This window comes from Kwoniella newhampshirensis, chromosome 9 (genome assembly GCF_039105145.1).
Source record: "Kwoniella newhampshirensis strain CBS 13917 chromosome 9, whole genome shotgun sequence".
Taxonomy (NCBI): Eukaryota; Fungi; Basidiomycota; class Tremellomycetes; order Tremellales; family Cryptococcaceae; genus Kwoniella; species Kwoniella newhampshirensis.
In genome coordinates this window covers 1,223,699-1,249,974 of record NC_089963.1, presented here as the reverse complement: position 1 = coordinate 1,249,974, position 26,276 = coordinate 1,223,699, and the positions used below count along the sequence as shown (strand labels likewise).

Below are 26,276 nucleotides of genomic sequence, written 5' to 3'. Positions count from 1 at the left end.
AGTGATGGGCCCAGAAATCCCCCCGAGTTCCTCTTCTTTACCGAATGCTCTGGAAACTTTGGAACTGTTCCGACTTTGCTGGCTCCTGTGATCAAGGTCCGACTGAGCAGCTCCCGCCCGGCGTCTGCTGCGAGCAGACATGACTTTGTCCGTCCAGACTACCTAGTCGATTGGGGCTCGGCGTTCTAGCGAGATTATAAAGTCCGTCACTTCTGATTGCAACCCCCATTTGAGGACTCGCCAAGTTTTGGGGGAACGCCACCTCTCGATCGGGATCGGCAGTGAATCTGAAGTCTGTACTGAGCAGCCCGCGCCTGTTCGACGTCGATCCCGACGAGGCGCTGCTACAGAAGATTCAGTGTGCGGTCGCATCTCGCTGCTTCCGGGCGACCACAGCCTGAGTCGAGGTTAGAAGGCCTTCAATATCTTAGACTACATCCGACTTGGCGGGACGATTTCGCTCTTGAGTGCCGCAGCCAAACACAAGCGAGAGCCATCTAGAAGAGACTCGCTACACGGAGCTTGAACATGAAAGAAGAACATGCATATGCCATGATGTACAATACTTGATGTTACGACCCTTCTGGGTCATACGCAAGAAATGCTCAATGGATCTTGAGTCATATGACATGATGCCAGTCGATGTACTCACATTGATACCGGAGTCTATATCATTCGTCCTCCGCCCCGAAACCCCACACGTCTTCATCCCCTCCGTATCCCCAGTCTTCCTCTTCTTCTCCATCTCCCTCGCCGTCTTCACCGTGGTCATGCTGTGTCTTCCTGACTACCAACGCCTCAACACATATCAGCTCTTCTCCCGGCGGAGGCGAGATAGTCGAGTCCTGTTCCAATGCATGATCTACCAACGAAAGTTGAGGTGCATACTCCGTTTCAGCCGGAGAGGAACATACGGACGAGGCGGACCGTTCGTCATCGTTGTTCGTGCCGGAGACAGTGCGGACGTCCGCGAAAGAGAGTGATAAGGAATCAAGAGGGATATGTAGAAGGTCGTCGATGAACGAATCGGCCGGCGAGTCTACAGGTGTAGCTAGACGGAGGGACGATGGTCGAATCGGTTGATTGGGAACGGCTGAGGAGGAAGGATGGTGAGAGATTAAACCTCCTGTAGTCAATTCAGTCCACATAGGGTTGGTGCCATCGCCCCTTAACAAGTCCATACGTCTCTGCTTTTGTCTGGCTATTGACTTCCGCCTTTTCTTGTCGTCCTTCTTGCGAGCAGCTGAAGGTGTATCAGCACCATGAGGGGGAGTAGGTTGTTCGAAATAACGTCGATCGTTATTCCGTTGTGTTCGACTGGCAGTCGGGGAAGGTGAATCGTCCATATCGAGCTGAAAAGACGCTGTTTGGTCTTCTTCCTCTACGCTGGCTGGATTGGAAGCCTGGTCCATGTCTGGAACTGAAGAGCATATGACATTCTTGACATCCTTTTCTGACTTCGCCATCTCCTTGCCGTCAACGACTGAGGCGTCCTGGTGCGATAAACAGGCTTCGGTGACCGAATCTTCGCTCAGCTTCCTAGTCTTTCGTCCCCCGCCCTTCCGTGCTCGTAGGTCCGTCTCCGAGCTCCTACCACTCAACGATCTGTTGCCTTTCCGCGGTTGTCCGTCCTTGTCAATATCCGGCCGAGCTTCCAAGCACCCGAGACTCTTCTGTAGGCCGTTGTCGTTGCTGGCATGTGTGAATGATGTCAAGGAGGAGGGAAAAGGGGACGCCAAGGGTAAGGTGGGTAGGGTTAGGATCGTTCCGCTTAGGACGATCTCCTTGAGTACGATGACCGTTGCTCCAACTTCCGAGGCCATCAACTCGAGAGTGCGAAGTGAGGCGTCCATCTCGGCTCGGCTCAAGCCTATGACTGTGCCATCATCTGGCCATGAAATGATATCAGCTCAACAGGTAGACCCACTTGATCGCATTCGGGAATAGGCAAGCCAGCTCACCTGCCAAGCCCAGCTCATAGATCGCTTCATTCTTGCCTTGCTTAAGCCTCCACATCATCTGCGTCACCAGCTTCTCAAACCTTTCCTGAGTCGGTTCAATAAGTTTGAGCTTGTACTCTATATAGCCCATTTTGTCGCGCTCAGCAGCCAATTTAGTAGTCTTGGCTCTCCTTCGAGGATGGGGAACGAGCTGATGCCGAGTCACGTCAGAGTCTGGATGTGAAAGTCTTTCTTCCCATTCTCTGAGAGCTTGCGAGGCCGACAAAGACACAGGGCCAGTTGCTTCAACGAGGTCTGGCGGAGTGGGAAGGTCGATTGCGGATGAAGCAGAAGAATCTCGTCGGGTTCTGGAAGGCGGGAGAGAAGTGGTGGAAAGAGAATGAGCGATGTCATGCCATGGTGATGGTCGACGAGGTATGTCGGCGGGCAGCACATTAGGCGACGGATGTGTTGAAAGCTGGATTCGACTAGCCTGACCATTAACGACGGCGGTCGACATTGTCCGGATGATCACACTTATGGCGAAGAGCTGTTTGAGACTATATTGTGTTGGGGATAATGAAGCGGATGGTGCTGTGTTTGGTCCCTACACCGGATGATCATCTTGCGCTGACGAAGGGCGAGATGATTTGCATACGATGCGCGATTACAGCTCATAATCTCACGATCATGTTCGATATCTGTGTTTGATAGGGATAGATGCGGGCTACAAGTGTGTTGACATGTAGAGATGAAAGGAAAGATTTAGGGAGAGAGCGCTCAAAACGTTGTTGCTCCTGTGAGTCGATGAGTGAATTCAGTGGCAAAAGAGAACGACTATCTATGATTTGTGTGCTTCAGTCGAGTCGACTCCCCCTTCTACTCGATGAGATGCCGGACGTTAATGCATAGGATACAACCGTAATCACTCAACGTTATTCGTAACCTTTCAACCACCAAACCCTCATGCTCTACCACTGAATACTCCCTTTCTACCAATCCCTCCTCAGTCCTACTCTACCTGGTCAGCGACGACTCGCTAAGCCACAATACATTGAGGATACCTAAAGACGACTCTTGAGAGCCTTACCTGCAGTCAAGGTTTTGTTCATTCCCGGGCTGGCACCTAGCTGGTCTCCATTTGACGCGAGGGAAGTGGATGAAGGAGATTGCGTTAGTGGTCGGAGACGAGATTGCCGCCCAGCCATGGGTTCCAGCTGAGCGACGGGATGCGTCAGTCGGAATTTAACACTTTTTCGATCGGCTTACCCTCTTCTTGATCTCCTTCAAGACCTTGGTTGTCGGCTTCCAATGCAGGATTCCTTCCTTCAGATCCTTCAACTCCCCCGGGAAGAGGTCTTTCACCTCGGGTGAATCGACCAGAGCTCTCAAAATCCAAGGTAACTCGTACTCGTTCTTTGCTTCGCGCGCAGCGAAGGGTTCGACCTTGAGGGGCACCATCGGATGACGCGCAGATCCCGCGTAGAACAAGTAATCGACAGCTAGGTTATAGCATGAAAGCTCCTCGTAAGGGGTCGAGTGTCCGATACCTATATGCACTCAGCACACGTTGACGTGGTGCTTTGCGTACGTACCGGTCAAACTGCCCGCAGTTGCCTCGGACAGATGCTCCACAAGGCCTTGATCATCGATGCCAGCATTACGGAGCATGAAGGCAAAGCACAACAGGTTGGTCATGAAGTCAGATTGCGTGTACGACGCGCCATCGACATATAGTGCCCGAAGAAGGAGGGGATGGGTCGCAGTGCTGAACGACGAGCCGTAGATAGGAACCTGCAGGGTGTCAGCTATCAACGACAATGAATATGATTTACTCACGACCTGGTCGTTCAGCGACGCTAGTAACACTACTTTGACCTCATTCTCTAGGACCATGGACAAAGCACGCTGGTATGCTTGACTGACCGCGGATGTCGTATCTTGGAACTCGAAAAGCTCCCTAGCTGCCGCATTCTCAAACCATTGGAGATAGGGCTGAATTACCGTTGACGTGCTGATCGAATACAAAGGCCCGAGATGAACACCACACATTGCGAGCATGCAGACCTTCTGCCGACCACCCTCAGCTCCAGTTATGCTGGTCGATTCAGTCTTCCGCCCTCGTCTCGGGACATCGGGAACAACACCGATTGGTCCAAAAGCCCATTCAGCTCGAGCCACCGCCTCTCCATTGAGATCCGTTCGAATATGTCCTTGCGCGATCATCCGAGAGATGAGATGAGTGGTCACGACGCAACCCTGAGAATGAGCCGCGAAGAAGATCGCATCGGCTCGTCGGAGGTCATTGATCCACGCTGGGTTGGAGAGATACGCCTTGTATAGTCTATGTACTGGTCAGTCACACCTCACGAAGCAAGCGCGGCCACTTACCTATCCACTCTAGAGTCAATCGTACCTTCGCCTTCCAATGGCATCAAGGTGAGCCGCAAATCTTCTACACCTTTCTCCAGGAAGAATTGTTTCACAGCCTGGCCCATCATGTTCGCGAATTTTACAGAAGTTCCAGTAGGCTCTCCAATGACTGAGTTGAGCATTTTCGCAGGGAACCTGGGAGTACGATTAGTACAAGGGCCCACTGAAGAAGATGAGGTTTCCAGCTCACCAACCATGCACTCCAACAACGACCACCCTTCGCACTTGTTTCCATCCATCATCAGGGACACCTACGCCTAGCCCAATCCGTCTGGGAAGCTCTGCCCCTACATTTCGTCCTTCCTTCCTTCCTCTGATCTCTTTCTCGTTCTCTAAGATACTCTCAGGAGTTGGCTTCGGAGCTGTCTCACCGTACACGTAACTTCCGACGGCTCCCAAAGCCTTCCAGGCTAGTCCCGTGGTGGCCGCAGTAATTCCCTTCCCACTTGAATCGACAGACTCTTTGGCTTGAGGCAGGGGAAGGAAAGACCGTGGAGGACGATCAAAGGTAGTGGCAAACGTCGGCAGGACGCGATTTGACTGGAGGGTGAACGGTTGCGGTGGGGGTGGAAGAGCGGAGCTTGACGGTTTGATCGAAGGAGCCCTCATAGAATTGTCTAGCGATGAGCGAGCCTTAGGAGAAGGAGGGAACGGGGTAAGGCTGGTGACAGAAATGGTCGAAGCATTGGACAACCGCTTCTTCCTGATATCAAGACTTTGTGACGCTTTAGGGGTAACGCTCGTTGACGATTCGGATCCTGCCCCAACCTCCTGCCCCCTAGGCGCGCCAGGAAATACTAGTCCTAGCGATGGTTGCGATGCTGGAAAATCGGGATCTGACGAAAAGTCCATTACCTCTTCGCCTTCCAGTTCCGCGCTTTTCCTTCGGTTGGTACCCGCAGTGCCAATCGATCCATCTGCAACCTTTTTCTGACTAGCTCGGAATGCGAGGTAGTTCAACCATCCAGTCGTCGAAGGACGACGACTGGTGTCACGAGAAGGGGAAGGAGAAGCGGTTGTATTGGGTGGTGGCGGCGTTGCAGAATCGAGAGATCCCTCATCGGGAGCAGAGGTGGCATCAGAGGGTACAGGCTTTTGATCCTGCACTGGATCGCTGGGCTCCACAGTCGTAACCGACACAGGCATGGTCGAAGGCCCCGTCCGTTTATGCTCAGGTACGACGAACGAGTAGAAATACGACGTCCAATTATTCTGCGAATCTGAAGGTTTATCTCCAGCATCGACTTCAGGAGGAGAAGCGCCCTCTTGTGTTTCCGTTACTGGAGGCGCACTGGCCGGGACATCGAGGTTGCGCTCTGTAGCAACATTGCCATTGCCTATGTCATCGTTGCTGGCAGGAAGCGGAGACCCAATATCGTTGGAGTGCTGTGCCTGAACCTTGTCCATGTCTGCTTCTGGCGTGCCCGGCGCTGTTCTGTCGCCAGCCAGACCGAGATAGCCTTTCCATCCTTTAGCTGTGCCGGCGTTCAGGTGAGACGTGAAAGGAGCAGGAGATGGAACAGAAGGTGGTGCAGACCCCTCCACGACAGATGCATGTTCGAGTGAAGGAGTCGTCGCGACTTCTGAGGCGGCTTCCGTATTTGTTGTGTCGATCGTTGACTCGGCGGGCGAAATGAGGTGGCTTGGTACGGCCGTTGATGATGCGTTTGACGCCGTCTTGGCGGGCTGCGATGCAGTTTTACCTCCCCACCAGCCACGGCTCTTCGTGAGGGGAGGAGCAGACGCTGGGATTTGTGAGGATTGTGCGTTCGAGGCTTCATTGGGGGGCATAGGCGGGGGTGGGATAGTAGGCTTAGCTTCGGTGACGGCATCAGCAGCCAGATTCTCCGGGGTGAAGCATTGGTTCAAGTCGCCTTCGCCGGTCAACGACGAGGGGTTCGTTCCTGTCGTTCGGGATGAAAGGTCGTGCACGGTTTCACCATCTGCCCTCTCCTTACCCTTACCTTTCCGGTGAGCGGAAGACGAACGGGGAAAGGATGGAGCGGGAGAGGCCCAGCGTAGCCAAGTACTCGAAGATTTCGGATTCAGTCGCTTGTCGACCGGCGTAGTGCTCAGAGATGTAGTCGACGGAGTATTTGAGACCGAGCGGGGTGTAGCGACAGGCCGTCCGGCTATAGCCTGAGAAGAGGACAAAGGTGGTGACGATGGTCCAGCCCCAGGCGAAATCATCGGTCTCCCTCTAGAAGAAGCTTCCTGCTCTTCGTCCTCTTCCATGACGCTCGCATGGCTCGGACTCGGACTTCTCAGGCCCGAAGCGGTCCTTACCGTCCTCACAGTCGCACTGCTTGATCTCCGACTTCTCAGCCCCATCTGCCGTCCGCCTAGGTCCCCATCCAGCTGTCTGGACAGCGAAGGCTCACAAAGCCTGTCGGATCGCGTTTGATCACCTTGAGCGAAGACGAGAGAGAGTTGAGCGTTGGAAGCGGCACGTCGGGGGTTGGCAGGGATTCGCAGTGATGCTGGAGCTCGATGTGATACGATGGATGACTTGCGAGAGCGGTTAGGTGTAGTCATCGTAGGGCGGCATCACTGCATTTTAGAGGTTCGTGTAGAAACGGTATTATTACTCAGGATTGATGAATTGTACATGAGAAGACCAAGAGAGGACAGGATGATGTATGATGGACATGTTCAATGAACCATTCGGCAAAACAATGACATCGTCATCCGGTGGCAAAAAGTCGCTTACTTGACTTTACGGTGGCACTTCAAGTTATATGAAGCGCTCGCAAATGATTGTATAGTGTATCCACATGATCGTTGACCTCCCATATGCCTGAAAGTGGGATGATCACCTTGACACTCCCAGTAACCCGCTCTTTTACGTTCATTGTGCTTTTGAAAGATCTTCCATGCCCGCCCACACAAACATTGTAGGACGGGGAGTGTGTACCTGACATACGGTACGGCATACGGTATGTCGCATTTCGGTTGGGTAACGAACTAGTCCAGTCCTCGCTCTTTCGCGACACCATTCTTCACTTGTATATGGTCAGGCACTCTGCTGGGAGACGGACTTGTTTTTCTGTCTGGACAAGCCCTTTTATCAATAGAAAGGCTAACTTCGCTCTGGTCTCTCGCAACGCATCAAGTCTGCTGCAACGCTGGTAATTTCCAAGTGTTTTCAATATCTGGCCCATCTTCTGACATCAGACTGAGAGCATTCTGCTGAGCAATTGGTGTTGGGCTACATCTCAGCCAAGTCAAAGTCATTTGGTGGACCAGTTTCGATAGATCTAACCTACGTCCAGGTTGACAATACTACAGTCATCTCGGACAAATGCTCGCCACCTGCTGTTTGCCACCATAGACCGGTATTTTGTGAAAGGCTTATCTCATGAGTGTGCACACCAAAACACGTCAATAGAAGCTTGTATGGCATGTGGTTCATCAGTTCCAGGGTCTCAGAATAGTTTTCACAGTGCGTGCATGTAAAGTAGACAGCTGAGGCCTGAATACTGTTTTTTCTTTCGACATTTTGGCCGGGGAAGATGCTTTTACAACATTCCTGCCGCATACCTCAGCCATCGCCTTATGCATGTATGTGAAGTTGTAGTGCTTTCCCTCATGTCGTCCATAGATCAGGACAAATCAGTTTGGTAGCCAACACACGATGACGCACATCAAGTACGTGATGTGAGCACAGCGATCTTAGCGTGGGACTACACTCAGTATTGCTTTTGGGATCGTATCGCATCCTGTGGGCGAGGGAACTATCAAGGTCAAGCTGATCAGTAGCACAGGTTTCAGGCAGAGATCGAGCGATGACTCAAGAGGCGAGGTCGAACGATACATCCAGTACTGATACCTATCACAGCTGTTCCCCGATCACTAATGGATTGCAGTGTGACTGAAAGACTATGCATATCTAGCGCTGGCTACACGATCGGCCTTTCAACTTCATATTCGTGGAAGGGGACCGCGTGACAGGACTTTTATCAATCACTGCACCCGTCGCGCTGTCACACCTATTGTGCGCGAGTGTTCATTTCTTGCCCCTCCCCGCATTCCCAATACTTCCCCAGAGACTAACTTTTTCAACGCCCTGGACGAGCTGTTCGACGTTGCCCAGCCACATACCGAGCTGCATCGTCGTACCATCAGCACTCGTCATCTTTGTTCTGAACGATTCCAAAGCACACTCACCATCTCTTTCTTCTCCTCTACACTCTTGACGACCTTTCTCGCTGGCACCTTGCCCTTGGCTGGGACTAGAGAACCTAATTCCTTCTCCTTATCTTTCATATAGCTCATCGATACCATACGTTTATCCGAGGATATCCTCTTACTTGCCCCCAAGGGTGTTGGTATACCGCCACCCGCCGCTGTGCTGAGCGAAGGTGAGGAAGCGCTAGGTGGAAGGCCTTTTGTGAGCTCTGAAGGGAACGCTCGGTGAGGTCTTGAAGGAGTTTTAAAACTCTTCTCGGCCGGAGGAAGCATGGAAACGATATCGGGTACAGGAGGTACAGGTGGCGGAGGCGGTAAGGCGGAAAGATGAGATTGCGTTCGAGAATGGCGGATCTTAGGTGTTCTCGGAGCTGAGGCGATCGCAGCCGAAGATGACGAGGCGTCACTCGCCATAGCCTGAACCTTTTCAGGGGTTGCACCATTCGCTGGTACAGTGGACTGTACTAATGGACTCTTGCTGACTCGGCGCACGCTGAGTCGTCGGACGGTGCTGTTGTTGGGGAGGTATGGACCGCTCTGCAGAATTGCCAAAGAAGGCTGCGTGCTCGATCTGGATATGCTCCGCGAAGACGGTACAACGGTTGAGGAGCCTGACGAGCCAGAGTGCGAACGTTCCGAGCTTTTTGCTGAACAAAACGGATCGACGAAAGACGGTGAGGCCGCCGGAGTGTTTGTAGGTGACACACGCCGCTGAACGAAATGAGTACGTGTCATTCCGCCTACTTTTGGTAGTCCCCGACCAAGGCCTATGCCGACCCTTTCTCCAACATCGCTACCTTTCCTCCCTGATGTGGGCATTTCCTCTCCTGTCACTGATCCAGATCGGTCCATTTCATCCAACATCGCTGCGAGTCCCCTGGACGATGAACTTGGCATCACTCTGGGCGAAGCAGGCACAGTGGGAAGCTTTGAGGTCGAGCTGGCAGACGCTCCCACGGATAATTTGTGAGTCGATGGAGTCAGATAGCCAAGAGCAGGTTGAGGAGGTTTTCGGGGTGTCATCGGAACGAAGGGCATGTCAACGTCCGAAAGGTGTTCCTTGTGTGCAGCTGCTGGCAGTGTCTTATCATACTGCAACCTCACACTACTGTTTGAACCTGGCGAAGAAGACAGCGGGGAAGGCGGATACAGTGGTGAATCAACGGAGGATGTCGATGAGCTAGAGGAGGAAGCGGAGGACACAACGCGTGGCTGATCCGTTTGCTCGGGCAGAAGGTAAAAGTACAGAAATTCGATGCACTTCATGCTGCAAGCAGAGATCGCATCAGCTCAGGCACTCTTTTTGGTGTTGATCAGTGACTCACCGAACGTCTTTCGTCACGCCAGTACCTTTCAGAACTCTAACTATCGCTTCCAATCCACTGAGCTTCTCGAATCGCCTCGCGGTCTCGGGTGAGTCGACCAGGACACAGAAGAGGAGCTCCATGATGTTGTACGCTATCGCTTTCTCATCTCCCTGTGCTTGTTGTGCTCGAAGCAGTAGGAGCATATCGATGAACATCTACATGTCACCATGTGTGTCAGGTGATCGCCAGATGCGGTGAAAGAAACGGAAGCACTGACCTCCAATGCCCAACCTTCGCTGACTGCACGCTTACAGCCTCTACTGAGCAAACACAGACCCTGCAGTATCTTCACCAGAATCGTTAACTCGATCGTTGTCATTGTAGTTCGTTCATCACCCTCAGGCATTGCTGTCTGGAGCGCAAATTGAGAAAGTGTTTGTGTATGTCGTGTGAGTAATGAAAGCAGGGCATGATGAACTGTACATGATCTCAGCTATAATCAAGCGGTGGCAGCATGAATAGACTCACCTTGGAGTGAGACGACTTTCTTTATCATATCCATATCCTGAGCCACGCAACCCTCAACGAGGAATTGTTCTAGGCCTTTTAAGGCAGCCACCCGCCTTCTTGTCGAACTCCGCAATGATCGAACCTATAAAGGCATGGTCAATTCCGTGTCTCAAGCAATTGCCAGGTCTGAAACACCGAAGCTTACGTCGCTGAGCCACTCTTCCAACATCTCCGAGCTGACTTCTCGAGAGACGAATTTACTCCGCTTTGCATGACCTTCGTGTGATCTTGTCAAACCCGGTAGCACACTAAGAGACGCAGATGAAGATGACTCTGCAACGCTTGGGAGTTGAGAACGATGTCTGCATTTGGATCTCTCCTGATCTCTTCCAGAGCGTGACAACAACGGAGGTCGGATCGATGTCGGCGGTATCGCCGGACTGGAAGACGGATGGAATGGACCACTGGAGGCGAGTGATGGAACGTTGTTGTTTCTGTTGTCGTCATTGCTGTCGCTTCGATCACCTTGGGAAGCGAGGAACGCTAACGCAGAAGTAGACCGCGATTTCCGATGTCCTTGGGGGCGCGGCATCGTGTCACAGAAACTGCAGTGTGGACTGAAGAAGTGAAAGAGGATGAGAATGGTATAACAATTCAGCGGGATGTTATTGATGAGGAACGATCGGTAATGTTGGTCGATGTTTGATCCAATGTGACCAGCCAACGTTGACCTGGAAAAGTAAAAACAGTGGCGTCGCGAGTCGGAAGAGCCACGTGGAGATGTGGATTAGCTTTCTCGATCTAATGACCGCCCAAAATATTGTAATGGGAACAATAATCTTTTTCTAATACCCCTTCTCCTGATCAGGTCTGGGACCCGTAATTCGGAATATTCTCTGTTTACAACGATTGAGTGATGTGGAGTCCCCATGTCGTGATCAGGAAAGAAATACGAACACGGTCATAGGTGGAAAGAGAAGAAAAAAGTCGGAACGGATGATCAGGTATACATGTAAGATGTATCTGTTGCCACCCTCCTCTTGGTAACCTCTCGACTCCTCGTACCTCACCTCTCCCTCTCTCCTTGTCAGTCGCTCACTGCCCGGCCCAAATCAATCCTGGTTCTGGTCGGTCTTGCCCTGCTGCATTTCTCGACATGCGACTGGATGAAAAGAGACCTGCTCTCTGGGTGTCTTACGTTTTGTGCTTCACATCTCTCATCGCAATATGGGGTGCGCCGTTTTCCTTCTGATTATGTCGGGCGATGTGCCGCTGCGAGGACGGTCTGTGCTGAATGTGTGCTGTAACAGAGGCAGCTTGCAGACGGGGATCTCTTTCAAGAAGTACGGACGGTAGATTGTCGTGGATCTCGACTGTTGGCAAGTGAGTCGTGAGATCGCGTAGTCGGCGCTTGGATGCCAAGAAGCTAGGCTGATCCTCAAACCTGAACAGCGCTTTTGTCTCCCGTAATAAGGCAGGTCTTATTCTGCCCAGTATCGCTAGGCAGAAATCTTCAGCTGATGACATCTAACTCAGGTCGAGCATGTTTTGCCCGACCTTCCGGCTTCCGGATCGCACAGCGGTTTCTTGGATGCCAATAGTAGGTCTGATTCTTCGTCTGCCTCTGAATGCGCACAGCTGATCGGCTGTCGCTTGTAGCTGTCTCCGTTGTCGTCGAACTGCTACTCACGGCCGAATATCTGTTCCTCCGACACGCATCCACTCGTATTCCGTCGGAGGTCAGAAATCCTCAGCGCAGAAATCACGGTCATGCCCCGGTGGTGGGATTCGCGGGGGCTTTGCTGTCAGTCTCCCGAATGATCTCGTATCTTCTGAAGGGTGAGCGCTTCTTCGACGAGGCTTGCAAAATGCACGAGCGAACTCAGAAAGGATGCTGATGATTCGATTAGACCTCACTGTCAGCTGGCCCGCGGAGAGAAACGATCAGCCGTTGTCCGCAATCGCCTCGGTGTTGCCCACCGTACGTTCATAAAGTACTGCATTATTGATCGATAAACCAACAAACTGATCACTCGTGCCTAAACTTGACTTTGACCCCTCTAGTGGTGAGGATCAGTCTGCCTATTGTCACGTCTTCACAGAGTTGAGCATAGCTGACCGTCCTCTATTTAGTGCCAGAACTCTCATGCCAATCTTTGTATGTGTTGTGCTCGGACGATTCATCGCCAACGCCCTGATACGGGATACTGTCAATCAAATCGCATACCTCGAACAAGCGACCGATCGCAACTCAACTGGCAAGCCTGATGGCCCGGAAATTACGATACAAGAAGGAGCCGCCACGCAAGATCTGATCGAAGGGATCTCTGACGATGTCCTTAGCGGTGACCTGCCTACTGCACAGAGTAGCGCTGCTCTTCCACTCACCTTCCATCCTCGTGGTTTGTCCGTTCTTGTTGTTGGATCCAATCGCCTTGCAGCCAGTCGAGCATCGACTTTCTTCGAGGCTGGTGCAAATGTAATCGTCACTTCTCAATTGCCCCTTAGCAAGGTTGCCCAAGAGACTCAACTCCTCGAGGAACAAGGCAGGATCACCTACACTCAGCTTCACACGGACGGAACCCAAGCTTGGAAGAAGGCTCTGGCAGATCGAGATATTGCTCTTGTCTGTGTCGCAGACACGCTTCTTGGAGCTTCTACTCGACGATCGGTCTCATCTGCTCAAACTATCTTCAAGGCATGCTCTTTGCTCCGAGTTCCCATCAACGTGTCTGACCACCCTGCCCTTTCGACTTACACTTTCCCCTCTGTCCATCGCTTCATCGGCAACAACGGAGAGCCCAGTAATCTACAGGTCGCTGTATCGACGAACGGACAAGGATGTCGACTTAGCGGCAGGATCAAGCGTGACATTGTATCCAGACTGCCCGACAATGTTGGTGCTGCGGTTGACAATGTCGGGCGACTTCGGGCTCGTGCGAAGGCGAAGGCCCTCAAGCTGTCGGAGGAGGACGGTGGCCCTCTCAACACCCCTGTGCCTCAGATCGGTACGCCTTCGATCTCACGTCGGACATCTGTGGACAAGTTCGAGATTCATTTCAGCGATGAGGAACAGCAGCTAAGAAGGATGCGATGGGTGCACCAGATGTCAGAGTACTACAGCTTTGAACACCTGGCTCGATTGAAGGACGAGGATATGGATTCGGCACTGGAATTGTGGTCTGGATCTGGACCGCTTCCCCATCATGAGGGCAAGGGTAAAGGCAAAGGTCGCATACTCCTTATCGGATCTGGACCTGGTCACCCTGGACTTCTCACAGTGGCGGCTCATCACGCCCTGAAGACTTCCACTCTCATCCTTTCTGACAAACTCGTACCGTCCGAGATCCTCGCTCTCATTCCGTCCACAACAAAACTTCACATCGCGAAGAAGTTTCCCGGCAATGCCGAAGGGGCACAAAATGAGATGATGGAACTAGCACTAGAAGGTGCGAAGAGGGGAGAAATCGTTGTGCGACTCAAGCAAGGAGACCCCTTCGTTTATGGTCGAGGCGGTGAGGAGGTGCTTTATTTCAGAGACCATGGGTTCGAATCTGTCGTCATCCCGGGTATCTCGTCGGCTCTTGCAGCGCCACTGATGATGGGCATACCGGTTACTCAACGTGGGGTAGCTGAGAGTCTTGTGATGTGTACCGGAGTAGGGAGACAGGGAAAGTCGGTTCAACTACCTGGTTATGTCAAGAGTCGAACTCTCGTCATGCTCATGGGCGTGGCAAGGATCAATCAGATCATTCAGGTTTTGACCGAGTCGGAGGCAGCAGGGCGAGACGGAGCGGCGTATCCTAAACATCTGCCAATCGGGATCGTAGAAAGAGCGAGTTCACCTGATCAAAGGGTGATACTTTCGACTTTAGGCGGGATCGAAGAAGCTTTGCGGAAAGTCGAGGAGAGACCACCTGGGATGATGGTGGTTGGTTGGGCCGCCCTTTGTTTGGAGGGCACTGGCAGGGTCGATGTACTGGATAGAGGAGTGGACGATGAGGCGCAGATCGTAAGAGAGTGGCTCGGCGAGGAGGGATATAAGATCCGAGAAGGCTTGTCAGAGGAGTGGAAGGATATTTTGAATGGGTAGACAAGCATAATCATTGCCGTCTTCGCAGTTCGGGTCCATTTATAGCACATCTATAGCATTGGTCGTATCCCATAGCATCGTCGTCATCCTCCTGTTCTTATCAGATTGGTACACTCCGGTGATCTATGACCAAGCCAGTTACACCGCATGAGGCCTCTCTACGTCACCGGTCATCACCTAAATGGGTGGCATAGATAGTGCACTCAGACAGAACCGTTAATAGAAATTCGATCATCTTGGCGTGTTTATGAACCCATATGGTGCAGCGATTTACTATCTACTGATCACTCGCTACCACCCTTTGTTCTTCTCTCTCACTTTATCTCACTCCGACACTCGAGGATCGAACCTCTTCGCATTCATATACTACACTTCAAACATTGTGCCATCGTACCCGACGTCGATTCGATAATCGCAGGAAGAATCACTTTTATACACCGGATGATCGAAGAAAGTAGTAGCGAGCCACCGCTTCCGGAAGGTATACGACCGTCAAGTCGTTCTAACATCAACATCACCGCTCATGAACTGAATCAATCGGCCAACGAGGTCGAGCAACACTCTGCCACCCTCTTGATCAGCCCCCACGACGAAGGGTACAGAAATACCAGCAAGAAGAACAAAAATGACAGACATGTTTCGATCGCGCGGAGAATCCGCACTCGCCACTTCACCACCAGTCTCTTACCCGCAATATTCCTCATCGCATGCCTCCTCCCACTCGCAACTGCCAAGCCGATCGAAGACCCATACACTTCCTATCCCGCTGTTGAGAATACCAGAACCCATCGTACCCCCATCCTATCCCTCTTAGCTTCAGCTTTCAACTATGTTGGATCAACCCTTACCACATTTACGGGCAATCAACCCAATCCCTACTCGATGTCTGGAGGGAGCATGTACAAGAGGGAACTGGATCATACTGGGATTGTCGAAGCTTGCATGATTCCTGTACTGGTCGCTCTTAGTGGAATGTTTGCAGGATTGACACTTGGGTGAGTATCTCAGAAGCGTATCATAATATATCAACGATCGTGAGGCTGAATCACCGTCGTGTCTCTCCCGCAGATACTTCTCAGTCGATCCTACTCAGCTTCAGGTCCTCTCTATCTCAGGTACACCTAAACAGCAAGAATATGCTCGTCAGATTCTGCCAGTCAGGTGAGTCCACACTTTCATGATCCTCACTTTACTGTTGCCTTCGATGTGCTATTCCGACTGGTTCGGTCGGTACTCTCGAATGTCATGCGTCTTCTTCTTACCTTTCCAGGACCCGGTCGCGCCTATCGTTCATCTCCTTCATTCGCACCCCCCTCACCTTTTCTTACTCCCGTATGCCCAGAGGATCGCGGCTGACCGTTGCGATCTTGCGCCACGCAGAAAGGACTCTCATCTCCTTCTGACAACCTTGATTTTGGGTAATATGATCGTCAATGAGGCTCTGCCTGTAGTCATGGACGGTGTGATTGGCGGTGGTATCCAGGCTGTAGTAGCAAGTACAGCCATGGTTGTCGTGTGAGCGGTCTCTCCTGTGGACCACAGGAAACCCCACTGATTTTTATATTTTCAGATTTGCCGAAATTATCCCACAGTCGGTGTGCTCTCGATACGGTCTCCTGATCGGTGCTCGAATGGCGTGGCCCGTCCGCGTTATGATGTGGGTCGCTTTCCCAGTCGCCTGGCCCGTTGCGAAATTGCTCGAGTATATCCTCGGTGCCCATCACGGTATTATCTATCGTCGAAGCGAGCTCCGAGAACTCATCAAGATGCATGCGGCGGGAGCGGAGGCTGGGGGTGATCTCGATCTTGATACAGTCCAGATGGCGCAAGGAGCCCTGGATCTCGCTCAAAAGACAGTCAAAGAGGCTATGACCCCCATCGATCAAGTATTTGTGAGTCGAAAAACAGATTAGATAGGGTATAATTTAAAATGCTCATCTTCTGGTGTTGGCAGATGCTTCCTATTGAGGCGAAACTGGATTACGAGACCCTAGGTCATGTTGTCAGGTCTGGGCACTCGCGTATCCCTGTGGGTACTTGTAGAGTTCTCCTTTGAGCTGCTTCTAACCCATGCTCAGGTGTATCAAATGGTCGAGGTGCCCGATATCAATCTCTCTTCGCCTACCCTCGGTACCAACAAGACGAAGATGGTTAAGAAGGTCATGGGAAGTCTTCTCGTCAAGAGCTGTGTGCTGCTAGATCCAGAGGGTAGGTGTGGCCGATTAAGGGCAAAATGCAAGCGCGCTGACACTCTTGTAGACGCGACTCCGCTTGCGTCAATTCCGATCAACGCAATTCCTACAGTGCCCTGGGACGAAAAATTGACGGGCATGCTCAACGTTTTCCAAGAAGGTGTGTCTGATCGAATTGAATAGCGATCGCGCAGCTGACAATCTGCTTAGGCCGTTCACATATGGCTATTGTCTCACGTCGAAACCGTCGAGTTGAGAATGATCCTGAAGACGCGGAGTCGGTCATGACGGCGGCTGCAGGTGGTCTTCGACAACGATTCATGAGGAAAGTCGCGGAGATCTCCCACGGCGGACATAGGTCTAGCTCCGATTCCGACAACAGCTCATCAGACAGCGAAACGGATGTGGAACGAGCCGAAAAGGGTGAGAAGAAGAAGAGAAAGAAGATGAGTAAGAGGTCGACATCTGCTTCCACTACTACTGCTGTCAGCCCAAGCTCTGCGACCGGTCCTTCTACAGCTGCCGACGAGGTCAAGGAGACAGCAAAACAAGAAGCCGAGCAGAAGAAGAAGAAGACGGGTATAGTGCAGGCGGCAAAGTTGACGCAACTGGAACAGACTGTACCTGCTGATGCGCAAATGCCGGCCGATGCAGTGGAGAAAGTGAGTTCATTAGCAGGGACTACTCGGTTTGTGGGTAGAGCTAACAGCTCGTAGTTCTTCGATGGTCTGGAAGGCGCACCGCTTGGTATCATCACCCTCGAGGATGTGCTCGAAGAACTGATCGGCGAAGAAATCTACGATGAGTGAGTGTTTTGGAGTGGGGAGAAACACAGCACAATACTGATCGAAATGTGTAGATATGATGAGCATGGTGTCCCACGATCCGAAGCATCTGCGTTTGTTCCCCGCGAAGCTATGCTCGCAGCAAGAAAGGCTGCGTTGGCACGACAGGAACTCGCAGTTGCCTCCGGAACCCCTTTGCCTCCTACCAATGATGCGGATATCGATCGACCTGCTGTCCCCACATCCGCGCCAAGGCGTGTTATTCCGAAGTTGCCTATACCCAAGTTCACTCTGGGTAAAAGACCCATTTCTCAACCTGGTCGAGCAAGGACGGTGGAGGAACCCAAGGTCATTGTCACTGCCACTCCTGAAGGAAAGAACGCTGCAGTTGGCATGGGCGGAGACGTCAAACGAACTGCCTCGCCATCCGAGATGGACATCACGTCCGCTTTGGACGAAAGCAAGCCACCATCGAGAACTCAATCAGAGGTCAAGATCAACGGTCGCACCAACTTCGATGTGACACCTTCGGCTCCAAGCACGACGGTGCCAGTACCTGTCAAAGGTGCACCGGTGTCGGCTGTACCTGCCAGGCTTCTGTCAAGTGGTCTTGCCACTACCCCGAATGTCGCTCCTCCTTCCAATGCCAACTTGCTGAGCGAAGCATTGATGATGGAACGAGGTCGGAGGAGAATGGGAGGTGCCTCAGGTGCCCCTGTGTCCGCTTCTCCTCCTGGGGCAGCGATGAGGACGGTTTCGGCAGGGAGATCTAGCAGTGCGGCTCCATCACGACAACCCACTCCGCCTATCGGAATCAGTGCAGCACAAGGCTCGGTCGGCAGCGCTCCTGCTGCGGTGATCACTTCGGTACCGGTCGGAGCGGGCGGTCCAGGCATCTTAAGTCCGCAACCTGTCCAAGCGAAGAGGACGCCGAAGTTCAAGTCTGTTCCTACTCCTCTCGCCTCGACGCCAGCACCAAGCGAGAACTCGGCGGAGAAGCCAGGCGCAGCTAGAAAGAGCGAGGGCAAGGAGTGATTACGTATAAAAGACCAAGGACTGGGAACGTTAGGGAGAGCCAAGAAGTTGTTGGACAGTGTAGCCAATTCATATTTGGAGTCGAACGAGTCTAGGAAGAAGCGACATACTGTGTATAGTATCTATGTATTTGTACCACGACGATGGTACCTGCGTGACGAGAATGCACTGTGAATACACCATGCCATGGTCAAACAGGTGGGGCACTGGTGGCGAAAGAGTCGGATGAGGCCATTGCTCGGCTAAGGATGATTAACCGGAGGTGATCATTGTCATTCATCGATATCATCGATCTTTGCGTGTTGTCGATTTCCCCGATATCCTCCAACTTGTATTTGTGTATCTCGCTAGTTTGCCTCCATATCCGAATATCTTCTCACCTCAACAGAGTCTCTTCCTCGATATCGACCTCTTAAGCAGCACGTATTGAGTTAGGAACAATCCGTGCGACGAGGCCAGAGAATACATCTAGAGGATAGGAGCACGTCGTGACTCTGTAGTATATCGAGCAAGATGACAACACCCCTCTTACCTTCCTCCTTACCTCTCATTCCCCTTCCACCACCCCAAGTTCTCTACCCTCATCTCAGAGCCACGATCTCACTCACCTCTACCCAATTGGCGCAGGTGCTGGAGAGCGTTGCGCAGAACGCCGGCAAGGAGAGGTCTGGACAGGGAGGAGAGGGGAGGGTGGTGGGTGTGGTTCCCGTCGTGGAGATTGAGAGGAGGGTGGGGAGATGGGGTTGTGGTGAGTGACACATGTTGTGTGGATTTCTGTCTGGCCCCTTGGTCGTTCCAACGTTTCCTTCGGTCGTCCCTAAGCGCGGAGTCTGTGTCATTTCATCCTGGCAGCTTTCAACTCCGCCGGACTTTTCTCACACGAGTCTCCCATTCCGTCGTTGTGCCTGTACTTGGAATCGGCTGGGTCATGGTCGTCCAGATATCTGTCTCTCGATGTCTTTCCTTACTTTTGCCGGTGTGGCATAGCTATGGCTACCCCTTCTTGGCAAGGACTTCCTCTCTCTCCCCTTAGTCTCAAAGGGACGCTACCGAGGTCAAACTGTTCTTAGTGGATATGCTGACTTGCTCATCCAGCCGCCAGGATCAAAGGCATCGAAAGGAGCAAGGACGAGGTTGATGGCTATCTACTTGTTGTCGAGGGACTGGTGAGTCTTACATCTCCGCACACCCCTGCTACGAGCAGCGCGAAGTATAGCGATCGTTGATTCTATCCGTAATACCTTATATCTCAGACCCGCATACGGCTGCCTCGGTCGCTACCGCCAGTCCTGTCCATCCTGCCCAACATACCTCTCCACACCTCAGCTTATTCGATCCCTCTACCCCCGCTACCATCACCTCAGCCACCTACCGACCTCCTCCCGTTTGCACTACGGCTGCTCCCCACACAGATACATTCTAGACTGTCGACGGTGCCGCTGTCTCTATTAGCAGATCTACTTGTCACCATTCTCGGTGTGACTTGGGAACAGAGGGTTGAGTTGTTGGGGAACCCAGATGTAGAAGAACGATGTCAGATGGTGAAAGAGCTACTCGTGGGAATGATGATCAGTCGAGGTATTCCTCCTCCTGCCGATACACCTCTTTCGAGAGACAGGCGACTCATCAAGGCTCCTGCCTCCACCTTGTCGGCAGTCGGACGTCCTCGACCTGGTTCTCAAGCGAATCCCAAGCCAGACTCTATGCCTAACATACCAGAAGACTTACACTCAATCCACAAACTCTTTCAGTCTCGTCAACCTGAACTGACACATCCAGCTCAGCTAGCTCTCACCCGCGAGCTCGCTCGACTGAACAAGATCCCACCGCAATCTGCAGAATATGGCGTCTCGAAGACCTACGTCGAGTGGATCTTGGCCTTACCGTGGAAGAGAGTCGGGGAGAAGGGGATGGACATCAACCTGGATCAAGCGAGGAAGATGTTGGATGAGGAACACGAGGGTTTGGACAAGGTCAAAAGGAGAGTGGTGGAGTATCTCGCGGTGTACAGGTGCGCTGCTCGAATATATCGCCCCTTAGATAAAATGGACAGCTCATCCTCAAAACAGGTTGAAAAAGCAATTGTTTCAAGAGGAACAAGAAAAGAAAAAAGCTTTTACTATCCCTGCTCCCAACGGAGATATGAATGTCCAGCAACTCGACGGGGAAGTAGCGGACAATCTGCTTGAGCTTGTCCCAGCGTCAGACAGACAAAAACTGAACGAAGGCTCCGAAGCTCCGCAGGCGCATGATCAGGAGGACGACCCACCAGATGACGTGTATAGGGATAAGGGACCTATCCTTCTGCTCGTTGGTCCACCGGGTGTGGGAAAGACGTGAGCTAGTCAATTGTAAAACTCGACAATGCAGCTGATTGATGGTCTTGCAGCTCCATCGCAAGGTCTCTGGCTAACTCTTTGGGTCGAAAGTTCCACCGGATCTCTCTCGGTGGAGTAAGGGATGAAGCCGAGATTCGAGGTCATCGAAGGACGTCAGTCGACTTTGCGCCAGCTTTTCATACGACAGTAGCCAAAGCTGATGTTCTTATTCAGCTACGTTGGCGCTTTACCTGGTCTGCTTGTGCAAGCAATGAGGAAAGTGAGAGTGTCGAATCCACTCATCCTTCTTGATGAGCTCGACAAAGGCGAGCCAATCATCATCTCGCAGACCAAGAATCATCTGACAGATTATCATCACAGTCGGTACATCGAACTTCCATGGTGATCCTTCCGCTGCACTGCTCGAGGCATTGGATCCTGCTCAGAATTGGAACTTCCATGATCAGTAAGTCGTTTGTCAGCAGTCCCATCCCTTCTGTGGTGTACGGTTCTTTTGCCTTGTCGATTAAGCTGAGAAATAAATGCAGCTATCTAGGTGACGTACCCATCGACCTTTCCCAGGTGCTGTTCATTGCCACTGCAAACTCGCTCGATACCATGTCATGGCCCTTGCGAGACCGTTGTGAGATTATAGAGTGCTCGGGATACATCACGCCGGAGAAATTAGCCATCGCTCGGAAATTTTTGTTGCCCAAACAGATCAAGGAGAGTGGATTAAACCAGGATTTGGTCAAAGTAGAGGACAAGGTGCTGGAAAAGGTCATTACGGAGTATACCTGGGAGGTGAGTGTTGATGATGATATTCGGTTGTGAAAGGTCAAATCGCTGAAATGATGTGTGTGAACAGTCAGGCGTTCGTTCACTCGAGCGCGAATTAGGCAAACTGTGCAGAACGAAAGCGGTTGAGTATACAGCCTGGAGAGAGCGGGGTGCCGCCAAGCAAGAGGGACCAAGTTTCGAAACTCACATTGGAGAAGGGGACGTCGAGACAATACTTGGGGCCTCGAGGTTCTTACCGGAGGCGAAAGACGGGGAACTTCGGCCGGGTATGGTCAAGTGAGTGACTCACATCACTGTCCACAGTAGTACTTGGAATCGAGTTGACGATTTGTTTTCTTCACACAGCGGGCTGACATACGATGGATCCGGCAATGGATCAGTCCTCGTCCTGGAAACGCTCTTGATTCCCGGTGGGAACGGCAGACTGGTCATCACAGGGCGTTTGGGAGAGGTGTTCCGAGAGAGTATCGAGTTATGCTTGACCTGGGTCAGTGCGAATTGCCCTTCTCGACTGCGCATAGCATGCTGACCCCGGACGAACAGGTCAAGTCTCGATCTTTGAGCTTGGGTATCACTTTGACCACAACTCAAGATCCGCTGAAAGGCTATGACATTCATGTGAGCTCTCTGCTAGTCTCCAGCCAGGGGAGCAGAGCTGACAGAGCCCAGTACCATACACCCGAAGGAGCGGTCAAGAAGGACGGCCCGAGTGCCGGTATTGGAACGGTTCTAGCCTTCATTAGCCTGCTGACGGGTACACCTGTGCCGCATACACTGGCTGTGACCGGAGAGATGTCGTTGAGGGGCAAAGTGTGAGCTGCCTCAATTTTAACATTATGAAATGACAAGGCACAAGCTGACGACGTAGATAGATTAAGGATAGGCGGTGTGAAAGAGAAGACTCTTGGTGCTCATCGGTCTGGAATCACAAGGTGAGTTTTCCTGCAGATCTGGTCTGAGCGGGTACCTTTCAGTCGTTTCTGCTCTCCGCTAAACAGCACATTTACCGTCTATCAGGATCATCATGCCCGCGGGAAACAGAAAGGAAGTTGAATCGGATGTTCCTCAACAGGTGAAGAAGGATATACAGTTCGTGTTCGTGGCCAGTATTGAAGATGCCATAGAGGAGGTTTGGGGAAAGGAGATCTGGGCGGGTAAGAGTGGTTCGGGAGCAGGAGTATCAGTACCAGCGGGAGCGAGAGTCGATGCGCGTTTGTAGTTTCGGGGCAGCGGTGTGTACTTCACATGTATGTCAGTCGTACTGGGATCTGGTATTGTAGGGTGTTCATATGCATGTGAGTCGTTGTTATTGATACGAGCAGTACAGTATGGGATCTGGATGATAAGGTTGCAAGTCGGTTTTTTTATGCATCCGATCAGGCACTACTTAGTAATCAAAGAGAATGGATGGATGACGAATGCGGGGTACGATTGTTGGACACTGTGACTTGTACTGACATGCGTAACTTGATATATAGCAGAGTCTTTCCGCTGTCCCCGAGGTCATCATCTTACTGTGTGTCCTACTCATATCATCTGTGTTCTCAGCCTCGATACGAACTGCTAAGACCTTACTGCAAGAACACCCCTCCGCCTTGTCTTGAAATCTTCGCAAAAGATCTCCACAATCGTCGTTGGTAAAATAGCCCACCAAACAGCCGACTCTATCAGCAGAATCGCCGCTCATCCAGTCCCTTCAATCTTCATTCCCCGCAACAATACCCGACCAACCCAACCGAAGCGTATCATGCAGAAGATCGACCGTCTACTGGGTCCCCTCAACCCCAATACCGTAGCAGCGAGCACGGCCCCCGACCCGATCAAGATCATAGTGTTCACAGCGACGGGTGATCAGGGTCGGAGCGTATGTGAGAAATTGGTCGAGGATGGGGGGTTCGAGGTGATGGGGGTGACGAGGAATGTGGATGGGAAAGCAGCGAAAGGTGAGGGGGCTTGACGATACAGAAGGACGATTGCGATACTGCTTCTTGACCAGGACCGAGACCTATCTTGAGTTCGACCAAAAGAAGAGTCCCGCTGACTGATCGCGGTCTTTTCCGCTGTGTATCCAGCTTTGAGTGCTAGGGGTGTGAATATGGTCAGAGGAGATCTGGATGATCCGGAAAGCTATAAGCAATTTCTGCAAGGGATGGATGGGGCTTTTGTGAATGCTGATTGTGAGTGACTTCTCTTCTCGTCCCTGTCGACTTGTCTTCCATATTCTGGTTGGATCTCGTGCAACACCCTATAATCCCGGCATCCAGCCCCCTCTGCCCGCGGTTATCATACAGTACTCAGTGCCACGGTACTGAATGCTGCTTTCCTATCAATCTTAACTATCAAGTCACGAACGATCCCATGTCGTCCTTCATAACACTGGTATCTGACGCTGATCGTTGTTTCACGTAATACAGTCTTCTCCACGTACTTTGCCAACGGCCAAGATTCTGTCAATGCGCAAGAGGTCGAGGTCCGACAGATCAAAGCGGTCATCGACGCTTGCAAGGCTGCGGGAGTGGGGCATGTCGTCTTTTCAGCGTTGGATGGGTATGAAGAGGAGGAGAGAAAGGTGCCCCATTTCGAGTCGAAAGCTCAGAGTGAGTAGGCCGCTTTGACGTGTCTCTGAGGTCGATCTATGCTCTGTGATGGACTGTGCGTGGTCTCAACGAAGTGCATGAGCGCTTTTCTTGAGCCTGTACTCATTCAACAGTCAGGGGTTATTGTGATCACCTCGGACGGAGTGTAATCGACCACACACCGACCACACGCTTGTCACGACATGCTGACCTCCAATACCTTGGCCCGCCATAGCCGTCAAATACCTCAAAGAGACTTACGAAGGCCACGCCGAGCACCCCGACCGACCCCACGGTCTGCATCACCATCTCCATTGGACCAACATCTACACCTGCACCTATTTCTCCGACTTGATCAAATTCCACCAGCTCAACCCGGATCCCAGCTCTACCACAGGAGAGGAATGGATCTTGGGTCTACCTATACCGGATGATACCAAAGTGGCAGGATTTGCCGTTGAACAACTGGGTTTGTGGGTGAAGAAGGCGTTCTTGGACCACAAGCATTGGAGAGGTGAGTGAAGGTTGTGTGTTCAGATGGAGCGGCTGTATGGTGGCGAATAGCGTTTGTAGGAGATTCTGGCACGATTGCTCTATCAGATATGAGCAGCAAGTGAAAGTATTGACCGGAAAATCCCTTTCACAAGCCATAAGCGGCCTCTGTGTCGTACTGGAAAACGTACAGGGAGTACAGTGCTAACCCGACTTCAAGCACTCAGGTAAAGACATGCAGGTCTGCGCAGAATACATGACTCCTCTGGAGATGGCCGAGATACTCTCCGAGCAGACCGGAAAGAAGGTCAGACCCCTGGGTTTGTCGCACGACGCTTTCCATTCAGAGAAGCACAAGAAGAACCTGGGCGACGCGTTATGGAAGAACTATAACGCTTCCGTAGCGGGGTGAGTCGATTGTTCAATCTCATTATGGATGCGGATCGTCACGCATACACGGTCTGAGGTGTGTCCTTTGGGGCTGATTTTTGCACATGGTAGGTACTTTGAACGAGATATTGAAGCTAGTAGGAAAGTATGTCCAGAACAGTGGGATTTCAAAGGATGGGCGTTGCAGAGCAAGGAGCTTGCAGCGTTGTTCAACAGTCATTAGCTGGATGAGCTGAAACAGATCCAGAGATCATGGTAGCGTTGGGGGATGAGACGAGTATGGTGTAGCATACCAGACAGTTATCCTTTGTACTCGTACAGTGTCATGTACGATCAACTTGTGATAACATGGTACGGACCTTTGTAGCCAATCGCGGCAGAGTGCCACAACCACCGTTATCTTCCCCTTGCGTTGTGGCGGGTAGCAATCCTGTACAACCACGGCATCATCATTGATTAGGTACCGATTTGTAAGAGTGTCTCTGGCGGTACCTTTTGCGGCGTGAGAGATAACTGTCATTTCGAAGCGTACAGAATGGGACCGAGTGGGCTGAAGCGAGTAATGAGAGCATATGCATTGTCCGTGTCGATTCGCCACGAAAGGTGATCATTCCTTTGTCTGGCCTGAACCGTTTGCGACCGTTCCGTGCAGGCTGTTGGATCGAACGCTTTTCATCGCTCATACACGTCCGTCCCCATTTCGCTGCACAGCTGCCTGCGCGAAGGAAAGTCTCGGAACATGTGTGTGTGTGTGTGTGTGTGTGTGTGTGTGTGTGTGTGTGTGTGTGTGTGTGTGTGTGTGTGTGTGTGTGTGTGTGTGTGTGTGTGTGCATCTAGAATAAGCATGTCACCTTCGAGAGGAGCGTTTGAGGACGAGGCGACGAGCGATAGGATAGACTGTTTTGACTTGCCTCTGTTATAAGCTCAAGCAAGCACGTTGTAAGAACCGACTACCCGTTCCAGGCCATACTCTCTCTCTCTCTGGGTTACTCATTCCGGATGTGAGTTTGAGGGAAGCTGCGGGATGATCCGATCGGGAATAGCGTGGTAGATCCCTGAGAAAACAGCTAAACCAAAAAAAGACAGCTGCCACGAGGCGCGTCGAAAAAGAAACAGATTGGACGTCCCTACAGCAGAGCTCTTGTTACGGGTGAGGAGACCCTGAGTGAGACGGGTATCATTCCACCACCACCACCACACCTCACATTCACTCACA

The 26,276-nt window shown here is 51.9% G+C and overlaps 7 protein-coding genes across 7 annotated transcripts; 4 read left to right on the top strand and 3 right to left on the bottom strand.

Moving 5' to 3' along the window:
- Window positions 1-671: 671 nt before the first annotated feature.
- On the bottom strand, window positions 672-2,460 carry IAR55_005159 (uncharacterized protein; the record flags this gene model as incomplete). Its single annotated transcript, XM_066948252.1, has 2 exons — window positions 672-1,888; window positions 1,962-2,460. 2 exons carry the CDS (start codon window positions 2,458-2,460, stop codon window positions 672-674), a joined length of 1,716 nt encoding a protein of 571 aa, XP_066801711.1.
- A 472-nt stretch (window positions 2,461-2,932) lies between these two features.
- Window positions 2,933-6,908, bottom strand: IAR55_005158 (uncharacterized protein; the record flags this gene model as incomplete). Its single annotated transcript, XM_066948251.1, has 8 exons — window positions 2,933-2,961; window positions 3,031-3,157; window positions 3,210-3,490; window positions 3,536-3,734; window positions 3,780-4,010; window positions 4,122-4,284; window positions 4,332-4,508; window positions 4,564-6,908. The coding sequence occupies 8 exons, from the start codon at window positions 6,906-6,908 to the stop codon at window positions 2,933-2,935; spliced, it is 3,552 nt and encodes a 1,183-aa protein (XP_066801710.1).
- Window positions 6,909-8,379: 1,471 nt separating this feature from the next.
- On the bottom strand, window positions 8,380-10,970 carry IAR55_005157 (uncharacterized protein; the record flags this gene model as incomplete). Its single annotated transcript, XM_066948250.1, has 6 exons — window positions 8,380-8,478; window positions 8,541-9,828; window positions 9,887-10,083; window positions 10,146-10,345; window positions 10,397-10,520; window positions 10,584-10,970. The coding sequence occupies 6 exons, from the start codon at window positions 10,968-10,970 to the stop codon at window positions 8,380-8,382; spliced, it is 2,295 nt and encodes a 764-aa protein (XP_066801709.1).
- Window positions 10,971-11,534: 564 nt separating this feature from the next.
- IAR55_005156 (uroporphyrinogen-III C-methyltransferase) lies at window positions 11,535-14,471 on the top strand (the record flags this gene model as incomplete). Its single annotated transcript, XM_066948249.1, has 4 exons — window positions 11,535-11,567; window positions 11,915-11,978; window positions 12,038-12,182; window positions 12,512-14,471. The coding sequence occupies 4 exons, from the start codon at window positions 11,535-11,537 to the stop codon at window positions 14,469-14,471; spliced, it is 2,202 nt and encodes a 733-aa protein (XP_066801708.1).
- A 441-nt stretch (window positions 14,472-14,912) lies between these two features.
- IAR55_005155 (uncharacterized protein) lies at window positions 14,913-18,483 on the top strand (the record flags this gene model as incomplete). The annotated part of the gene is made up of 10 exons (XM_066948248.1): window positions 14,913-15,466; window positions 15,540-15,632; window positions 15,852-15,986; window positions 16,042-16,363; window positions 16,426-16,500; window positions 16,550-16,679; window positions 16,731-16,823; window positions 16,874-17,325; window positions 17,380-17,468; window positions 17,523-18,483. 10 exons carry the CDS (start codon window positions 14,913-14,915, stop codon window positions 18,481-18,483), a joined length of 2,904 nt encoding a protein of 967 aa, XP_066801707.1.
- A 513-nt stretch (window positions 18,484-18,996) lies between these two features.
- IAR55_005154 (ATP-dependent protease La) lies at window positions 18,997-22,821 on the top strand (the record flags this gene model as incomplete). Its single annotated transcript, XM_066948247.1, has 14 exons — window positions 18,997-19,231; window positions 19,579-19,649; window positions 19,737-20,494; window positions 20,553-20,819; window positions 20,873-20,974; window positions 21,036-21,127; window positions 21,183-21,267; window positions 21,350-21,605; window positions 21,670-21,878; window positions 21,948-22,089; window positions 22,146-22,220; window positions 22,272-22,414; window positions 22,475-22,534; window positions 22,620-22,821. The coding sequence occupies 14 exons, from the start codon at window positions 18,997-18,999 to the stop codon at window positions 22,819-22,821; spliced, it is 2,697 nt and encodes an 898-aa protein (XP_066801706.1).
- Window positions 22,822-23,349: 528 nt separating this feature from the next.
- Window positions 23,350-25,283, top strand: IAR55_005153 (uncharacterized protein; the record flags this gene model as incomplete). Its single annotated transcript, XM_066948246.1, has 6 exons — window positions 23,350-23,545; window positions 23,675-23,779; window positions 24,017-24,199; window positions 24,414-24,692; window positions 24,898-25,078; window positions 25,172-25,283. 6 exons carry the CDS (start codon window positions 23,350-23,352, stop codon window positions 25,281-25,283), a joined length of 1,056 nt encoding a protein of 351 aa, XP_066801705.1.
- Between the last annotated feature and the right edge of the window lie 993 nt (window positions 25,284-26,276).